The following is a 20,848-nucleotide window of genomic DNA, read 5'->3' on the forward strand; positions in this document are numbered from 1 at the left end:
AACTTCTCTACCCCTGTGTTTATATGGTGTTCAGAAGGATAAAGAACGCCTTCCTCTACAGCATTCTGCTGATCTTTTATACAAATAAGATGTTCCTCTCATTTATTTTTTAGTTCCTCGATTCTTCTGAAGGATCAAAGTGTATGTTTTCTTCTCTTTTTAATTGTCGGATAGTTTTGGTCTTGTTCTGATTTACCATCTGTCTGTAAGCTGTTAAAACTGTCGATAGCCCTTTTAGTGTACTGGAGTGTGTAACAATGCTGAAAGTTATTTCGGAGCGAGTGCTTGGATAAATCTACAACAATTCACGTTACAAAATACTGGAACTTAGACGTTTATTTGTGTGGATTCGTAACCATACATACATTTTCTAACATTCTTGATCCTCCGTTAAACGTATTACCCCATCGTCATAATATAAACTCCGTCTCACATGATGTGGGTGTGAAGAAGGATGTCGCCAGCATTAATTGGAGCATACCTGCAGAGTTCGCATGTACGGCTGTAATGGAATGCCGTTCTTGTCCAGTACTGCTCTCATCTTCCGTATGATATCTTTTCCTGGATTCTTGGCTCGTGTCAGCAACCAAGAAAATCCTGAAACAGTGCAGTTGTAGGTCAGCAACTCTTCAGAATACCAGTTCACTCTTCTGTAATAGCATAGGAAAAACCGAAACGATAGCTCTTATGCTGAAGTATGCGTATTATCATTTCTAAGATATTAAAGTCTGCTGTTTGAAAACCACCGGGTATTTATTAAGGAGTGTCTGTCTCAACAATTTGTTAAATCGTTCTGTTTCCATGTGATCTTTGCGACGAATTACACACACTCGTCGACAGGCATCCTAATTTTCTTCCCTGTCACTTTTTGCAACAATTTTAATTTTTTCTACTGCCTCCACAAGACACAGTGCAGTTTTGTAATCGTGAATAGAAATGATTATAGGAGCCTTATTTAGGCAGAGTACGGTCGACGCTAATTTCATCAATTGTCACAAATAATTCCAGCAACGCAGACCAGACCAGAAAGCATATCATGATACTCAATAAGGAACTAAACTGGCCATCGATTGGTCAGGGGAATACAGACATATCTATGAGAACTCGATGGGTAAGGCGAGAAATATGTGCCTCGTATGTCCTCCAGAGACAGCATGTGCTCGTGACGTTGCAGAAGAGGCAAAATACTGGGCTGGCTGATGATATGGTCGTACCTCCAGCGTCCAATGTGTACAATCGTTGTAAGTTCCCCACAACACGATACTCGAAGTTTTTCCTGTAATTTGCTCCCTGAGGAACTCCGACAGTTGCTGTTCCTGCCAACGCTATAGTAGCAAATGACCATCACTGACACTAAGGCAGAATTTGCTCACGTCCCTAAACACGTTACTATCTCTCACTCCGTCCAAACAAGCCTCGAAAGGCCCAACAGTACCGACCGATCGCCGTGTCATCATCCGCTGAAGGCGTCACTTTATGTGGATATTGAGGGGTATGTGGTCAACACACCGCTCTCCCGGCCGTTGTCAGTTGTCGTGACAGGAGCAGCTAGTTTTCAGCACTAGAGTAGATCCCCAATTGGCCCCACGAGAGCTGTATGCACCACGCTTGCCAACACCGCTCGGCGGGAATGAACGGTCATCCATCCAAATGTTAGCCAAGCCCGACAACGCTTAACTTCGGCGATCTGACGGCAACCTGTGTTACCACTTCGGGAAGGCCGTTGCCTCTCTAAATGTAGTCTTGTACATTGCATCCCACTAATTCCGACTTCCAGTGCATGATCCGAGGCAGGTTGTACGAATATAAATTGTAAAAGAAAGCCTACCTAGTTTCCAGTAGACGGCTCCAGATTGTCCTATTTGACACTATGGGTGCAACAGTAAACCTAATGCGCTCTGCTGTTGTCTGATGCATTGATTCACGAGTGAACGTGAATGTATTTGTCGACTGTATTCAGAACGATGAACTTTTAAACGTTCCTTAGATCGCTAGCACAAACAGTGATACACACTTCATGACTCGTGTCCCAAGTGCTGCATAATTTTAGAAAAGGAGCACGACAGAATCAAAACACTACTTTTCAAAAATTTACTCAAGTACAAGAATTCGGATTGTAGACGCTGTTGCTGCATGTTTGCAGCGCTTCATATCCAAGTTATTTGCCCAAAACAGCGAAGTGTCTCTTTCAGACCATTAGATATGATTACGAACTGTTGCTGAAGGCCGGCCGGGGTGGCCGAGCGGTTCTAGGCGCTACAGTGTGGAACCGCGCAACCGCTACGGTCGCAGGTTCGAATCCTGCCTCGGGCATGTATGTGTGTGAAGTCCTTAGTTTAATTAGGTTTAAGTAGTTCTAAGTTCTAGGGGATTGATGACCTCAGTAGTTAAGTGCCATACTGCTTAGAGCCATTCGAACCATTTGTTGTTGCAGGAAACAGCATGCAAGGCGTTAGTACGAATTAGTGTCAAATAATGCTCCAATATTTGGGATCTGTATCAAGTGACATGACTGAAGACACCAAAGAAGTGCAGAGAGATATGCGGCTGTCATGGCGTTAAGTTGATGTAGCCCGCTGCCGAGATATGCGACTACAGCTGCCAGTCTTATAGTGGGAGAAACCAATGAGTGAAGCCGGAATTGCGAACTAATACTAGTGAACAAACGTAGAAAAGCAAGGTTCTTTCTGTGAGTCCCACTAACTACAATTCTATGATAGGAGCTACCCATCTGACTTTCTCAGCGTGAGATGATGAAGGTGGCTGTTACCTTAACAGGGTAAATGTCAAGAATTTATCACACAAGGAGTTTCCTACTTGCGCACCATAACCTTCTCGCCTAGAGGCACACTTCAACCATTTCCAGAGCACGTTGCTGAGAGGAAGAGGGGAAACTGTGAAAGCATCACACTTAAATGGTAATGCAGTGTCACAGCGTATGACTTGATTTCTCAGCAACACAGTTCACACACATAACAATTTTCAGTGTTATTTATTTTTGGCGTGCTGAAGATGTAACATTATTAAAATTGGGTTCAAACTATCCGCATATGGACAGAAGCAGACGATTTCACTGATTTTCTCACTCAGGTTGTCACGTAACAGTGACTTTGTTAGCCTTCCACATACGTATGTTGATTAAAATATTCTATCACAGTTGCAACCTCATTACGGAGACGTGGAAACTCCTCCTGAGAAAAATAACCTAGAACTCCTGGATTATTTTGACATAAAATAATTTGTCTGTGAATCGGTAATTACACTGCAGATTGTCAGTTCTATCTGCACATGTACAAAGGCGCTTGCACCTCAAACGGGCTCGAAAACTGATGTGAGATTGGCAGTCTCCTCAAAACGTTTAGAAAACTATTCTTTATAATTCTTCCAAGGCCAATACAATTTCTTCAGACACCACGTTTTCTGTAACGCAAGTGAATTTACGGAAATGGGTTGTTTTCTTTTGCCAGCATTTGCCCTTTTACAGGGCATCCCCATCAAAGCAAAAATAAGATTCTTCTCACCTTGCAACGTCTTCCTGTGCACAGTGTGCAGTAAAGTGCATCTAAAATGAAAAGTCTGCAATCCGTTCTCGATGTTCTAGTTTTCGTTCCTGTTCTCGTTCTTCCTCCATAAATTCAACAATGGCGTCTTTTAAATCGAAAAATCGTTCCAGGCATGTCCCTTGACTCAACTGAGTACATTTTACTGGAATATATAAAGTCTTTATAATCTTCCTTGAATTTCAGCGGACACTGTTGCAACTAACAGTGAAATAATGCGTGAGAATCCAGATAATTTACTGCTCGTCTGGTCTGTTTCATCCCTGCAAATTTTGTATAACGTGTTTCGTGATGTACAAGGCAACGAATCACGTTTGTCGACCGTTGATCCTTTTTGCTGTTTCGTCGTAAACTAAAAGTTTAAATTCTTTTTGTATGATGTTATATCGCTCCCTAGCAAATTTAGGGTACCTATCGACTATGCAAATGTATGTCGCATAATAGGCATTGCACATTCTTATCGTTCTGTCACTCCCATTCGTTTTTAAAGTTTTGTGACGATAGATCGCTATACAGGCTCTTTTTGTGCAAACAGCCACTGGATCTTTGACCTTCCTTTATACCACGAACAAATACAAACAGCGAACGATAAACAGCCCCGAGAGCACGATTCTGTCGATCTGAAGGAAGACGTACCGACCGAAAAAACGCTGCACCGCAGTACTAAACGAGATGTTGCGCTATACGGGATACTTCCGAGAAATACGCAGCAAGGCTGAGACACGCCGCGAGTCAGCCCACAAGCGATACGCACATCGTGCTCAAGTGCAGTTTGGCGATCTGTGGCCAACTCTACCTTGACGCTTTCAAGATGGGCCCAAGTCGAAGTCGAGCATTGGTCCATAGCCATAGACGTCGTATCTCCTAAACTATGTGTCGAACAATGACGTAATCCAGCACATTCAGTCAGTACTATATGCTAATACTATCCGCTAAATGTGCTGTGGATAGCCTCAAATGGAGGTTCCAAGTGAAACAGTTGTACTTGCCCTGGTGTAAGCACATAACTGTTAGCTTCTACCTGTACCGGGGAAATAAAAGTGGCTCATACGAGTGAATACAATTCAGTGTGAATATATGCGTGAAACCACAAGCCTTGACGCGCCCACCATGTTTACACCCGCTACTTGATGTGCACCAGTTCAGAGCATAGTGTGGGCTGTGTCATCGTGAATGGATCGTTACAAAAGGGCTGACAATCCTCACAGTGCAGCAGCGGCTGTACGTTGTCGAAAGTTACGTGACAACGAAGTCAGTTGTTTTCTGAGAAGTTTAAAGGTGTCAGAGTGCCAGCAAAGAGTACCATGCATCGCTTATTCCGAAATTGGCGTCAGCCAAGATCTGTTTTGAACAAGTCAATAAACATTCCGAAACGTGCCTGCACATCAGAAAATGTGGCTGCAGTTCACCTTAAAATGCTTCAGAGTCCTACCAAAGCAACCCGACACTTGTCGCAAGAGAATGGCATATCACGACGATCATGCGAAGGAATACTTCACCTAGACCTGCACATGCAGTACTACCGAATGCCTGTTGTTCATGGATTTTAAACCAGCTGATGCTCCTTTGCGCGCCCAGTTTTGTGAGCGGCTGTTCACTGAGCTAACAATTAATAGCTTTATGTCTGATAAAGCCTGGTTTCAGCTGAGTAGTTTGTCAACTCACAGAATCGTAGGTTCTGGGCAGCGGAGAATCCGTATGACTTCCACGGAACCCCACTGCTTGATCGGAAGCTTGGGATTTGGGGTGCATTGTTCGCGCGCCGTATTATTGGCGTCATCATCTTTCATCAGACTCTGACTTAGGTGCGTAACATTGCCAAGATGTTGAAACCGTTTGAGGCAGCATGAACGGAGGTGGAAAAGATCCACAGCTGCTTCCAAAAGGATGGATTGGTTGGTTGATTTTGAGAGAGGGGACAAAACAGCGAGGTCATCGGTCCCACCGGATAAGGGAAATAAATATTAAAAATGAGGAAATTTCTCCAGCTCTATTTAAGGTGTCGATATTATTTTGGCAACTAGTTTCAACGTCGTGACAACGTCATCTTCAGACCTATGCACTAGTTGACCTCAACTGTGTGCGGCTGATACTAGAAGTCAGTGGTGAGATATGGACGTCCATTGACGACTTGTTGATGTCAACTGCGTACGGCTGGTACTAGAAGTCAGTGGTGAGATATGGACGTCCATTGACGACTTGTTGACGTTAACTGCGTACGGCTGGTACTAGAAGTCAGTGGTGATATATGGACGTCCATTGACGACTTGTTGATGTCAACTGTGTGCGGCTGGTACTAGAAGTCAGTGGTGACATATGGACGTCCATTGACGACTTGTTGACGTCAACTGCGTACGGCTGGTACTAGAAGTCAGTGATGAGATATGGACGTTCAATGACGACTTGTTGACGTCAACTCCGTGCGGCTGATACTAGAAGTCAGTGGTGAGATATGGACGTCCATTGACGACTTGTTGACGTCAACTGCGTGCGGCTGATACTAGAAGTCAGTGGTGAGATATGGACGTCCATTGACGACTTGTTGACGTCAACTGATTGCGGCTGGTACTAGAAGTCAGTGGTGAGATATGGACGTCCATTGACGACTTGTTGACGTCAACTGCGTGCGGCTGATACTAGAAGTCAGTGGTGAGATATGGGCGTCCATATCTCACCACTCACTTCTAGTATCAGCCGCACGCAGTTGACGTCAACAAGTGTAGGGCCCCGAAGATGACGTTGTTCCAGCGTTGAAACTAGTTGCTAAAAATAATTTTTAAAAATCGTCACCTTAAATATAGCTGGAGGAATTTCTTCATTTTTTAATATAAATTTATACCTGCTGACGTTCCACTGTCCTCCATTTCAACTATGGATGTACCCTTAGGGAAAGGTTGGGAAGGAAGTCGTCCTTGCAGTTTCAAACGAACCATCCCGGTATTTGCCTGAAGCGATTTAGGGTAATCACGGAAAAGCTAAACCAGGATGACCGGACGCGGGTTTGAATCGTCGTCCTCCCGGATGCGAGTCCATTGTGCTAACCGCTGCCCCACCTCACTCGGTCCAACAGGATGGAACAACTACCCTTACAGTCGATTAAACTTTGGAGCATATTTATACAATATTCACGCCTGACTGAGTTGTTAGCAGGGATCGATATGGTCGCGGCCCTAGTTGACCATCCAGGTCATCTGATCTGTCAGGGTGCGATTATTTTGTGTGCGGGTCCGCCACGTTTAAGGTGTATAGCAACAACCCTCATACTATTCAAGAATTGCAGCAGAACATCTCGGATGAGACTGTAGCAATTCTAGCAGTCTAGCTTCGAACCGCCTTCAGCAACTGGCAACTGTACCAAGAAATGAATAGTGGTGACTTTCATCGTCTACTGTAGTTAGGTTTAGTACTACATTTCCTTTCCTCCGTTTATTTGTACCCTGGAACTCTATTCTCCGGGCCACTTTTATTTGGGCCCTGTACGAACTCAGAAGTTAATACTCTTTTATGTCAAAAATGGCATGCCTCAGACAGTTCTTCTGCGTTGCTCTATGGTATCCATCATGCAGGAATGGCTGCCTGTTCGCACCTCAGCGGAAGGTGGCGAAGAGAGATCCTAGCCTACTAAACCCCACGGTTTTTGAACAGCTAGCTTTCTCGGCGTTAGTCGCAGGTGCTCCGGACCTGTGGCAATCGATTTCTGACAAGTGATATCATTAATACCTCTCGTAGAACTTGAAGTCTGTGTGAAATTCTTCTGCATCACCCACAAACTTCTTCCACAGTTCCGTGGAAATTGAAGTCTGTGTGAAATCCTTCTGCATCACCCACAGACTTCTTCTACAGTTTCTTACACCCAAAGACAATATTGCATTTTAGCGTTTATTCCTTGAGATTTCCCATTTTCCAAGGATTTCATCAATTAGCGGAGTCTTTTACTAGAGTCCAATGAAAGATACATAACCACACCTTAATTTTTAGCGTTAACATTTCAGGAGATAGATGTTGATCGCTCAAAACACCTAAAGGTGATGGACAGACCTTCTGGTCACGGTCACAAAAGCTTATGTACGTGTAATGGAAATGTTCAGACATCCTACGTGATACTAATTTTACTCTATTAACGTGCATACTTAGGTGTGCTATGTTCTGTAGCTCTAGTGCCAAAAATAACTGTTATCTGACGCTGTGTTACTCCCTCGTAGTACGTTTATTCCTTAATAAAATTTGTTGCATATAGTGCAACCGTTCCTTTCACTTGAGAGCACCTTTCAGACCCTCAGAACTAGGGACTCACATACTCAATAGCAGGGACGAGAACAGATCAAATACAATCTTAAAAGACACTTCCTCTGATCCAAAAAATGTCCATTATTTGGGAATACATATTTTCAATAACTCATCTTTAATGATAAAATGTTTAGCTAAAATACAGTCGCCAAAACCGAATGTCTCTAGCTAGAGAATGCTTCTTAATGCGCTGCAAACTGGAGCAGCTAGAGATCTTGGAAAGGAAAATTCTAAGAAAAATATGGATGCATTTCGGAATGATCACGGATGGAAACCACAATATAACAGAGAAGTTTACCACGAGGTGGAAAGAATTTTGGAAACCATTCAGAGGAGGAGAAGACTGACGTTTCTTGGACGCCTACACAGAATGAACGTAAATAGATTAACGAGATTTTCAACAATCTATGTCAGAGAAGCATTACAATATGGGTTAAGAAAGTTAAGAAAAATTTAGAAAAAACAAAACGTCACAGTCTCACACCTTATAAGTGCGTTTAGGAGAAGAGTTTGGAAGTGCTTTAAGCTGGAGGAAGACCGATGAGAAGCGTACGAACGAGGACAGAGGAACAATGTAAACAGTCCAGCGAACGCATAATGGAGTACTGGAGAAGGGCAGTAATCTCCAGACAATGAGACAAATTTGTAGCGTGACCATAATTGGTCAATCCGCTTCCAAAAACGCAAATAAAGTCTCTCCGAACAGGCGAAGACCGTCGCACCATTCCGACCGGGCACCGTGTCATTCTCTGCCATATGGCGCCATTCAGACGTACAGGGTGTTTCAAAAATGACCGGTATATTTGAAACGGCAATAAAAACTAAACGAGCAGCGATAGAAATACACCGTTTGTTGCAATATGCTTGGGACAACAGTACATTTTCAGGCGGACAGACTTTCGAAATTACAGTAGTTACAATTTTCAACAACAGATGGCGCTGCAAGTGATGTGAAAGATATAGAAGACAATGCAGTCTGTGGGTGCGCCATTCTGTACATCGTCTTTCTGCTGTAAGCATGTGCTGTTCACAACGTGCAAGTGTGCTGTGGACAAAATGGTTTATTCCTTAGAACAGAGGATTTTTCTGGTGTTGGAATTCCACCGCCTAGAACACAGTGTTGTTGCAACAAGACGAAGTTTTCAACGGAGGTTTAATGTAAGCAAAGGACCGAAAAGCGATACAATAAAGGATCTGCTTGAAAAATTTCAACGGACTGGGAACGTGACGGATGAACGTGCTGGAAAGGTAGGGCGACCGCGTACGGCAACCACAGAGGGCGACGCGCAGCTAGTGCAGCAGGTGATCCAACAGCGGCCTCGGGTTCGCCGTGTTGCAGCTGCGGTCCAAATGACGCCAACGTCCACGTATCGTCTCATGCGCCAGAGTTTACACCTCTATCCATACAAAATTCAAACGCGGCAACCCCTCAGCGCCGTTACCATTACTGCACGAGAGACATTCGCTAACGATATAGTGCACAGGATTGATGACGGCGATATGCATGTGGGCAGCATTTGGTTTACTGACGAAGCTTATTTTTACCTGGACGGCTTCGTCAATAAACAGAACTGGCGCATATGGGGAACCGAAAAGCCCCATGTTGCAGTCCCAACGCCCCTGCATCCTCAAAAAGTACTGGTCTGGGCCGCCATTTCTTCCAAAGGAATCATTGGCCCATTTTTCAGATCCGAAACGATTACTGCATCACGCTATCTGGACATTCTTCGTGAATTTGTGGCGGTACAAACTGCCTTAGACGACACTGCGAACACCTCGTGGTTTATGCAAGACGGTGCCCGGCCACGTCAAACGGCCGACGTCTTTAATTTCCTGAATGAATATTTCGATGATCGTGTGATTGCTTTGGGCTATCCGAAACATGCAGGAGGCGGCGTGGATTGGCCTCCCTATTCGCCAGACATCAACCCCTGTGACTTCTTACTGTGGGGACACTTGAAAGGCCAGGTGTACCGCCAGAATCCAGAAACAATTGAACAGCTGAAGCAGTACATCTCATCTGCATGTGAAGCCATTCCGCCAGACACGTTGTCAAAGGTTTCGGGTAATTTCATTCAGAGACTACGCCATATTATTGCTACGCATGGTGGATATGTGGAAAATATCGTACTATAGAGTTTCCCAGATCGCAGCGCCATCTGTTGTTGACAATTGTAACAACTGTAATTTCTAAAGTTTGTCTGCCTGAAAATGTACTGTTGTCCCAAGCATATTGCAACAAACGGTGTATTTCTATCGCTGCTCGTTTGGTTTGTATTGCCGTTTCAAACGTACCGGTCATTTTTGAAACACCCTGTATTTGGAGCGCATGAGACCAGCTCACCGCTCACCTCAGCCGTTGTCAGTTCCTCATTTGGCACCAGGACGCCCAGTCGACCCCTTTCTCGTCCTCCCAACAAGGAAAAATACCTGGATGTACCAGGAAATGAACACACCTCATCCGCGTGGCAGTCAGATGCACTAACCACTCGATTACACAGGCGAACCGTACGCTTATAACACCAAAACCAAAAACAAAAGTCAATTTACGACGAATCTGTAGCAACCATTGGTGGCCAACTGCCCATAGACTACCTTCTTATGGTTCAAATGGCTCTGAGCACTATGGGACTTAACATCTGTGGTCATCAGTCCTCTAGAACTTAGAACTACTTAAACCTAACTAACCTAAAGACATCACACACATCCATGCCCGAGGCAAGATTCGAACCTGCGACCCTAGCAGTCGCGCGGTTCCGGACTGAGCGCCTAGAACCGCTAGACCACCGCGGCCGGCCCCTACCTTCTTATTAGATGGAGTAGGCATAAGGGAAAGGTCGGTTAGGATCGGACCGGTCTGTATCGGACAAGTCCCGCTTCAAAACTGTTTGCCTGTGACACCATCTCTCGCGCGACAGCAGTACTAATAATTATTTCTTGTTGCTCAGTGACCGAGAGCACGTCTCTCAATTCGTCGTTACCTTGTGAAAGTTTGGGCGCATGAGACCTGTGCCTTTATAGAGCCGAACACCCTACGCTAAACATGTGATACATGTTTCGCTAAAGGTTAAACAAATACTGTGATGTAGGGCTATTCGGATGGAAAGCTCTCGGGTTTCCATCCGGGTAGCAGCGTTAAGATACTAAGTCGTTTCGGCAACTACATGAAATCAAAGCTGCTGTCACCCTCCCCCACCCCCCACTCTGGGTGGGAGGGAATCGAAAATCAATAAAGGAACAAAAAAAGACAACTATTGTACTTGTTGTCTTCTTGTTGAAACATCACAACATCTTGACGCTACCACCAGGCTGGAAATCTGAGTGCTTTTCATCAGCAGTATACGCCAGAAAAATCTACATTCACACATAGGTCTATTCCGTTCAAAACTTTGACTTAATGACTTCATTATAAACGGTTGCTTATTCAAGTCAGCTTTCTTCCGGCGTGGAAATTTAGCGCTAAGGTGCACTTACTTCACTTTAATGTTCATAATAATTTTGGGTAATTAAAATTTTTTATAAAAAAATGACTTATTTATGCACAACAGTTTCATGTCCGATGCACACCCAAAAATTTAAACGGTCGAATGCAAAAGATTGAAAAGAAATGTTTGTAAAATCAACGAACGTATATTCTTATAATGTTGAGTTTCGTACTCCTATTAAATGACGTCTTGTAGTATTTGTTCAAAAAACTTACCCAAATGCAGGCCTGGTGACGCTCTCGAAAACTATCGATATTTCGACAGGTGCACAGGCCGTCGTTTCCAAGGCACAAAGGCGACGAGAGAGGGCTGTGCAAAGGAATGGAATTTGCGTATGGTTAGGGCCTCCGTCAGGTAGACTGGTCACCTAGTGCAAGTCTCTTTAGCTGACACCACTTCGGCGACTTGCCTGCCGACAAGGATCAAGGATGAAATGCTGATCACGACAACACAACATGCATCCCTCTAGCAGAGCAAAATATCTGACCCTGCTGGAAATCCGACCCAGGCCCCTCACATGGCATTCTGCTGCGTTTACCAATCAGTTACAGAGGCGGACCGTTACGGGAACGTAGCAGCGTGACGTGTATGGACCACAAGCGTCACACACGCTACAACAGTCGGGGAAATCTGCTATTGCAGAACACTGCCTTCTTATCCGTCATGTCGTGGAATAAAACAGCACTGCTATTGGGGTAGAGTTATTAACGAAACAGTTGTGATTAAACTAGGAAGTTCCTTATGATTAGAGATAGAGGTTTCGCTTCAATTTTGCTTGGGAAACTCTTCTCTCGCAGTCAAAACAACACTTTGATAGACTAAATAATATTCGGTCATCTATGGACGGTTATTATTTGTTGCCACTATCTTCAGACTCTTATATATCTTCAAATGTGCGTTGGTGATAATTGATTTTTGTATTTATGTTTCACTAGCACCTGGGTCTTGTAATAATCTTCGATTGATTTGTTGCCACTAGCTTCAGACCGTTATATATCTTCGATTGTGCGGTGGTGATAGTTGATTTTTGTGGTATGTGTCACTAGCATCTGACTGTTGTATAATCTTAGATTGTGCGGTGGCGATAGTTAATTATTGTGTATGTGTTGTCTTCCTGCATGTGCTGTGTTATGGCACAGCCTATTCATCATAATCATCATCATTATTTAAGACTGATTATGCCTTTCAGCGTTCAGTCTGGAGCAAAGCCCCATTATAAAATTCCTCTATGATCCCCTATTCAGTGCTAACATTGGTGCTTCTTCTGATGTTAAACGTATTACTTCAAAATCATTCTTTACCGAATCCAGGTACCTTCTCCTTGGTCTGCCCCGACTCCTCCTACCCTCTACTGCTGAACCCATGAGTCTCTTGGGTAACCATGCTTCTCCCATGCGTGTAACATGACCCCACCATCTAAGCCTGTTCGCCCTGACTGCTACATCTATAGAGTTCATTCCCAGTTTTTCTTTGATTTCCTCATTGTGGACACCCTCCTGCCATTGTTCCCGTCTACTAGTACCTGCAATCATCCTAGCTACTTTCATATCCGTAACCTCAACCTTGTTGATAAAGTAACCTGAATCCACCCAGCTTTCGCTCCCATACAACAAAGTTGGTCGAAAGATTGAATGGTGCACAGATAACTTAGTCTTGGTACTGACTTCCTTCTTACAGAAGAGAGTAGATCGTAGCTGAGCGCTCACTGCATTAGCTTTGCTACACCTCGCTTCCAGTTCTTTCACTATGCTGCCTTCCTGTGAGAATATGCATCCTAAGTACTTGAAACCGTCCACCTGTTCTAACTTTGTTCCTCCTATTTGGCACTCAACCCGTTTATATGTCTTTCCAACTGACATTACTTTCATTTTCATACTATAGTCCTTACATTTCTGATCTAGCTCTGAAATATTACTTTGCAAACTTTATATCGAATCTGCCATCACAACTAAGTCATCCGCATATGCAAGACTGCTTATTTTGTGTTCACATATCTTAATCTCACCCCGCCAGTCTATTGTTTTCAACATATGATCCATGTATAATATGAACAACAGTGGAGACAGGTTGCAGCCTTGTCTTACCCCTGAAACTACTCTGAACCATGAACTCAATTTACCGTCAACTCTAGCTGCTGCCTGACTATCCATGTAAAGACCTTTGATTGCTTGCAAAAGTTTGCCTCCTATTCCATAATCTCGTAGAACAGACAATAACTTCCTCCTAGGAACCCGGTCATATGCCTTTTCTAGATCTATAAAGCATAGATACAATTCCCTGTTCCACTCATAACACTTCTCCATTATTTGCCGTAAGCTAAAGATCTCGTCCTGACAACCTCTAAGAGGCCTAAACCCACTCTGATTTTCATCCAATTGGTCCTCATCTAATACCCGCACTTTCCTTCCAACAATACCTGAGAAGATTTTACCCACAACGCTGATTAAAGAAATACATCTATAGTTGATACAATCTTTTCTGTTTCCATGTTTAAAGCTTGGTGTGATCACTGCTTTTGTCCAGTCTGATGGAACCTGTCCCGACTCCCAGGCCATTTCCTCAAATGTGATGCTACTTCCATCATCATTCTTATCCCATTCCACCTCGAAATCTGAAACATTACAGATCGTATTTTCACCTACATTGAGCAATTCTTCAAAATATTCCCTCCATCTGCCCAAGGCATCTAAAGGATTCACCAGCAGTTTTCCAAAATACTTGTCATTTCCTTCTTACCTCCCTTTCGAAGACTGCTAATTACGCTCCAGAATGGTTTTCCAGCAGCTTGACCCTTAGTCTCCAACCTATTTCCAAAGTTTTCCCAAGATTTCTTCTTGGATACTGCAATTATCTGTTTGGCTTTGTTTCTTTCTTCAACATAACTTTCTCTGTCTACCTGACTTCTAGTATATAGCCATTTTTGATACGCCTTCTTTTTCCTTTTACAGGCTGCTTGACTGTGCCATTCCACTAAGCTGTTTGCTTCATCCTACTTTTACACGCTACTGTTCCAAGACATTCTTTAGCCACTTCTAGTACTGTGTCCCTGTACCTTGTCCATTCCTTTTCCAATGACTGTAATTGACTACATTCAACTGACTGGTACCTTTCTGAGATCGCTGTTATGTACTTGTGCCTGATTTCCTTATCCTGAAGTTTCTCCACTCTTATTCTCCTACATATGGACCTGACCTCCTGCACTTTCGGCCTCACAATCCCAATTTCATTGCAGATTAAATAATGATCAGTGTCATCAAAGAATCCCCTGAATACACGTGTGTCCCTCACAGACTTCCTGAATTCCTGATCTGTTATTATATAGTCAGTGACCTATCTGGTTCCCCTGCCTTCCCAAATATACCGGTGAACGTTCTTATATTTAAAAAAGGAGTTTGTAATTACTAAGCCCATACCGGCACAGAAATACAAGAGTTGTTTCCCGTTCCTGTTGGCCTCCATATCCTCTCCAAATTTACCCATAACCTTTTCATACCCTTCTGTTCGATTTACAATCCTGGCGTTAAAATCCCCCATGAGCAGAACACTGTCCTTGTCCTTTACTCTAACAACTACATCACTGAGTGCCTGATAAAAACTATCCATCTTATCTTGATCTGTCCCTTCACAATGCTCAGCCTACTAAGGGATTAAATTTACCTGCATAGCACTGTCTGCATTTGCGCTTTGAAAATGATGTTGTTGTCGATGGCATGTTGTACACTGAACTTCCTTCCTTCTATCCTTTCCGTATAAGCATTGCATATTAGGTTTAATTTGATGATAATTGACTAAAATAGAGAACTAGTTATTGTATATGCCTCAGTGTTATATAGTGTGTAATGGGTATAAGAGTGGATTTTTCTACCAGTGACTAAGGCCTGTGTGTTGAACGACATTAACTAAGTATTTACATCATTTGTAGACTAATAATTATAGCTATTGCAAGTCATATATTTTTAGTTAGGGTAGTACCTCCATGCTGCCTGGAACAAACAATCCATTAATGTCTATTTCCCCTGTTTAGCATCTCAGGTACTGAAATGTGGGTGCGCGGATGCATAACAGAAAGTCTATACTGACAGGCACAGTCCACTATGCGGCTCAGATGCGACCACAAAGAATGTTACAAACATGCACAAACATCAGGTCGCAAAAATTTGTGACATGTTTGTGGGAAGATTGTTTGAAGCAGAGGAAAAAACCTACACACTGATGTGTGTACATATTAAGGTACCACATATAAAAATATTTGCACTTTACTCATTACTCCCTGTACACGTACATTGACGGAAAAAATCGCAACACTGTGGAGTTCTGCAACATAAAAAGAAGTTTCTACATCTGAAAGATGATGTCTATTGAAATTTTGCTCCTCGCCTAAGAGTTGCTCAAGTACCACTGCTATGAGGATGCAAATCAGTTTTGCATTAAATACACGCTGTAACGGCCGTGAGCGCTAGTTACCTTTGAAATTGGACGTGGTGAGTTGATCTTAGCCAAGAATGTCTTTAAGGCAACAAAGACGACATCATCGAAACCTCACTGAGTTTGGACTAGGTCGTCTAATAGGGCTATGAGAAGCAGGATATTCCTTCTTAGATACTGCAGAACGATTTGGCAGGAATGTAGCCACTGTACATGGCTGCCGACAGTGATGGTCACGAGGATTTACAGTCGCAAGAAGACTGGGCTAGAGAGGGCCACGTTGTGTTACTACTGCGGAAGAGCACCATGTTTCGCGTGTGGCTCTGGCTCATCACACTACATTGCAGTAGCAAGTTAAGCAGCAATTGGCACCCCGGAGAAACAACGAACTGTTACAAATCGGTCACTTCAGAGACAGCTCTCAGCCAAAGGCCCTGTATCGTGCATTCCACAGGACCCAAACCACCGCCAGTTGCAACTACAGCGGTGTCAAGGGAGAGCTCATTGGAGGGCAGGAGTCTAGGATGCGATTTCGTATAACTTCAGGAGAATTCTCGTGGTTATTTCACACATCTTGACTGCAAATTTGCGCGTCAGTCTGGGGTTCAATCTGTTGTGTTGCCATTCATGAACAGCATTCCATGGTGTGTTTGCGAACAGGATAAAGCTCGCACTCTGTTGTGTACATAGTTCCGCGTAGTCAGCAAGTACACAACTTTCCCACTAGAGCGCGTCCTGTCCCATTAAGCACAACAGCGCAGGCGCAGCGCTCGTCCGTCTCTGCACTACGAGATGGCGATGCCATAGAGACAGACCAAATTCTGCTTCCGCCGATACGCGTATTAATATGTAACGCAGCCAATGAGATTGGTCCTAACATAAAACCATTTCTCCTCGCGGATCACACTCACACAGTGATACATGAACGTGCGGGGTATGATAACGAGTGTACAGAACTCCTATTAGTCAGTCTGCATTTGTCTGCACCAGTCTATAGTCAAGTTTCAGTCTGCGCCTAATCAGATTACCATATTCCTGTACATACCTATGAAGATAATTGTATAGACACTTTTGTCAAGTATCAGAGATATACACTCCTGGAAATTGAAATAAGAACACCGTGAATTCATTGTCCCAGGAAGGGGAAACTTTATTGACACATTCCTGGGGTCAGATACATCACATGATCACACTGACAGAACCACAGGCACATAGACACAGGCAACAGAGCATGCACAATGTCGGCACTAGTACAGTGTATATCCACCTTTCGCAGCAATGCAGGCTGCTATTCTCCCATGGAGACGATCGTAGAGATGCTGGATGTAGTCCTGTGGAACAGCTTACCATGCCATTTCCACCTGGCGCCTCAGTTGGACCAGCGTTCGTGCTGGACGTGCAGACCGCGTGAGACGACGCTTCATCCAGTCGCAAACATGCTCGATGGGGGCAGATCCGGAGATCTTGCTGGCCAGGGTAGTTGACACACCTTCTAGAGCACATTGGGTGGCACGGGATACATGCGGACGTGCATTGTCCTGTTGGAACAGCAAGTTCCCTTGCCGGTCTAGGAATGGTAGAACGATGGGTTCGATGACGGTTTGGATGTACCATGCACTATTCAGTGTCCCCTCGACGATCACCAGAGGTGTACGGCCAGTGTAGGAGACCACTCCCCACACCATGATGCCGGGTGTTGGCCCTGTGTGCCTCGGTCGTATGCAGTCCTGATTATGGCGCTCACCTGCACGGTGCCAAACACGCATACTAACATCATTGGCACCAAGGTAGAAGCGACTCTCATCGCTGAAGACGACACGTCTCCATTCGTCCCTCCATTCACGCCTGTCGCGACACCACTGGAGGCGGGCTGCATGATGTTGGGGCGTGAGCGGAAGACGGCCTAACGGTGTGCGGGACCGTAGCCCAGCTTCATGGAGACGGTTGCGAATGGTCCTAGCCGATACCCCAGGAGCAACAGTGTCCCTAATTTGCTGGGAAGTGGCGGTGCGGTCCCCTACGGCACTGCGTAGGATCCTACGGTCTTGGCGTGCATCCGTGCGTCGCTGCGGTCCGGTCCCAGGTCGACGGGCACGTGAACCTTCCGCCGACCACTGGCGACAACATCGATGTACTGTGGAGACCTCACGCCCCACGTGTTGAGCAATTCGGCGGTACGTCCACCCGGCCTCCCGCATGCCAACTATACGCCCTCGCTCAAAGTCCGTCAAGTGCACATACGGTTCACGTCCACGCTGTCACGGCATGCTACCAGTGTTAAAAGACTGCGATGGAGCTCCGTATGCCACGGCAAACTGGCTGACACTGACGGCGGCGGTGCACAAATGCTGCGCAGCTAGCGCCATTCGACGGCCAACACCGCGGTTCCTGGTGTGTCCGCTGTGCCGGGCGTGTGATCATTGCTTGTACAGCCCTCTCACAGTGTCCGGAGCAAGTATGGTGGGTCTGACACACCGGTGTCAATGTGTTCTTTTTTCCATTTCCAGGAGTGTATGTGCGATGAAGATTAACGTACCAAATCCAAAGGAACTTCAGATTGTCAATTGTAAATAGCATCCAGAACCAAGTTAAGTAATTTTTTATGCTTTAATTATTTTAATAAATGTGTGTGGAAATTAATCAAGTTCTGTTTAAAGTTGGTCACCGTCAATCTGCTACTCTAAGCGTGCAAGTGACATTTCTATCGTCTGACTTGACGGCAGAAGATAAACACGCCACGGTAACACCACGAGACATATTGTTGACACTCCCCTACTTCGTTAGAGCGACAAGTCAAATAATCTGATGGTGTGTGTACCGAAGGTCTTACAGTACCCACACCACACACTCATATCGCTGTTGTAACCCAATGTGTCGACAAGCAGGCTTCGCCAGCTCAGTGATGAGATCTAACTTCAGTGGAGTACATATGGGAAATCACCGGACGACAACTCTAACGTTATCCACAAACAAGCACTAAGACTCCCGGCATTGACCAATCAAGTGCAACATTCACGGAACCCCACCCACAGAGTGACTCCTGTACAACACAATGCATGCACGTCTGCATTCTTTCATTTAACATTCTGGTCTGCATTCTTTCATTTAACATTCTGGTGACTACAGCAGTTGTTAATGTACCAGCATTGTACATTTGCAATGGCTAATTTCTCTCTTACAGAAGTCTGTGAACTTGCAATGTTACTCACTTAAATATGTTACACATACAAATATACCAAAACTTCATTCTTCTTCATTTACTATTTTTGGTTTTGTGATCTTTTCTTGCCATTGTACTTATACTACTCCATTAAGCACTACACAAAAACTGAAAAACAAATGTAAATTTACTACTTGTTTCAAATCTTTGAGAACCAACTCACATCTGATTTATACAATCAACACTAAAACATAGTATATTAATTCTTGTGTAAAATATTTATTCTCTATTACACTACTGGCCATTAAAAATGCTAGACCACGAAGATGACGTGCTACAAACGCGAAATTTAACCGACAGCCAGAAGATGCTGTGATATGCAAATGATTAGCTTTTCAGAGCATTCACACAAGGGTGGCGCCAGTGGCGACACCCACAAAGTGCTGGTATGAGGAAAGTTTCCAACCGATTTCTCATACACACACAGCAGTTGACCGGCGCTGCCTGGTGAAACGTTGTTGTGATGCCTCGTGTAAGCAAGAGAAATGCGTACCATCACGTTTCCGACTTTGATAAAGGTCGGATTGTAGCCTATCGCGATTGCGGTTTATCGTATCCCGACATTGGTGCTCGCGTTGGTCGAGATCCAGTGACTGTTAGCATGATATGGAAACGGTGGGTTCGGGAGGGTAATACGGAAAGCCGTGCCGGATCCCAACGGCCTCGTATCACTAGCAGTCGAGATGACAGGCATCTTATGCGCATGGCTGTAACGGATAGTGCAGCCACGTCTCGATCCCTGAGTCAACAAATGGGGACGTTTACAAGACAACAACCACCTGTACGAACAGTTGGACGACGTTTGCAGCAGCATGGACTATCAGGTCGGAGACCATGGCTGCGTTTACACTTGACGCTGCGTCACCGACAGGTGCGCCTGCGATGGTGTACTCAACGAGACAAACCTGGGTGCACGAATGGCAAAACGTCATTTTTTCGGATGAATCCAGCATCATGATGGTCGCATCCGTGTTTGGCGACATCATGGTGAACGCACATTGGAAGCGTATATTCGTCATCGCCATACTGGCGTATCTCCCAGCGTGATGGTATGGGGTGCCATTGGTTACACGTCTCGGTCACTTCTTGTTCGCATTGATGACACTTTCAACAGTGGACGCTACATTTCAGATGTGTTACGACCCGTGGCTCTACCTTCATTCGATCCCTGCGAAACTCTACGTTTCAGCAGGATAATGCACGACTGCATGTTGCAGGTCCTGTACGGGTCTTTCTGGATACAGAAAATGTTCGACTGCTGCTCTGGCCAGCACATTCTCCAAATCTGTCACCAACTGAAAACGTGTGGTCAATGGTGGCCGAGCAACTGGCTCGTCACAATACGCCAGTCACTACTCTTGATTAACTGTGGTATCGTGTTGAAGCTGCATGGGCAGCTGTACCTGTACACGCCATCCAAGCTCTGTTTGACTCAATGCCCAGGCGTATCAAGGCCGTTATTACGGCCAGAGATGGTTGTTCTGGGTACTGATTTCTCAGGATCTATGCACCCAAATTCCTTGAAAATGTAGTCACATGTCAGATCTAGTGTAATATATTTGTCCAATGAATACACGTTTATCATCTCCATTTCTTCTTGGAGTGGCAATTTTGATGGCCAGTAGTGTAATTACCGCACAATTAAGGAAACTATTCAGCGATGCTAGCAGGGGCGTAAGATACAAGGTAAGGTACACCCAGATATAAGGGAAAAGTTGAAACCTGGTGGTAGTCAAGGGAAGGCAGGATTCGGTTACGATTGTGGACGGGGCCGTTATGAGTTAGTACTGGCTGTCTTTTACAATTACACACAATTTATTTTAAACCCGTAATTCCAGTATGTTTTTAGCATGCTACCCATCCATTTCAGA

The 20,848-nt window shown here is 44.6% G+C and overlaps 1 protein-coding gene across 1 annotated transcript in view; it reads right to left on the minus strand.

Annotated features, from left to right (window-relative positions):
* Positions 1-310: 310 nt before the first annotated feature.
* The window catches only part of LOC126344538 (apolipoprotein D-like), an 88,724-nt gene continuing 68,186 nt past the window's right edge, over positions 311-20,848 (minus strand). The window contains exon 6 of the mRNA XM_050002027.1: positions 311-597. Within this exon, the coding sequence (XP_049857984.1) occupies positions 467-597 (131 nt within the window). The 3' untranslated portion in view covers positions 311-466. The remainder of the gene's footprint in view (positions 598-20,848) is intronic.

This window comes from Schistocerca gregaria, chromosome 1 (assembly GCF_023897955.1).
Source record: "Schistocerca gregaria isolate iqSchGreg1 chromosome 1, iqSchGreg1.2, whole genome shotgun sequence".
Taxonomy (NCBI): Eukaryota; Metazoa; Arthropoda; class Insecta; order Orthoptera; family Acrididae; genus Schistocerca; species Schistocerca gregaria.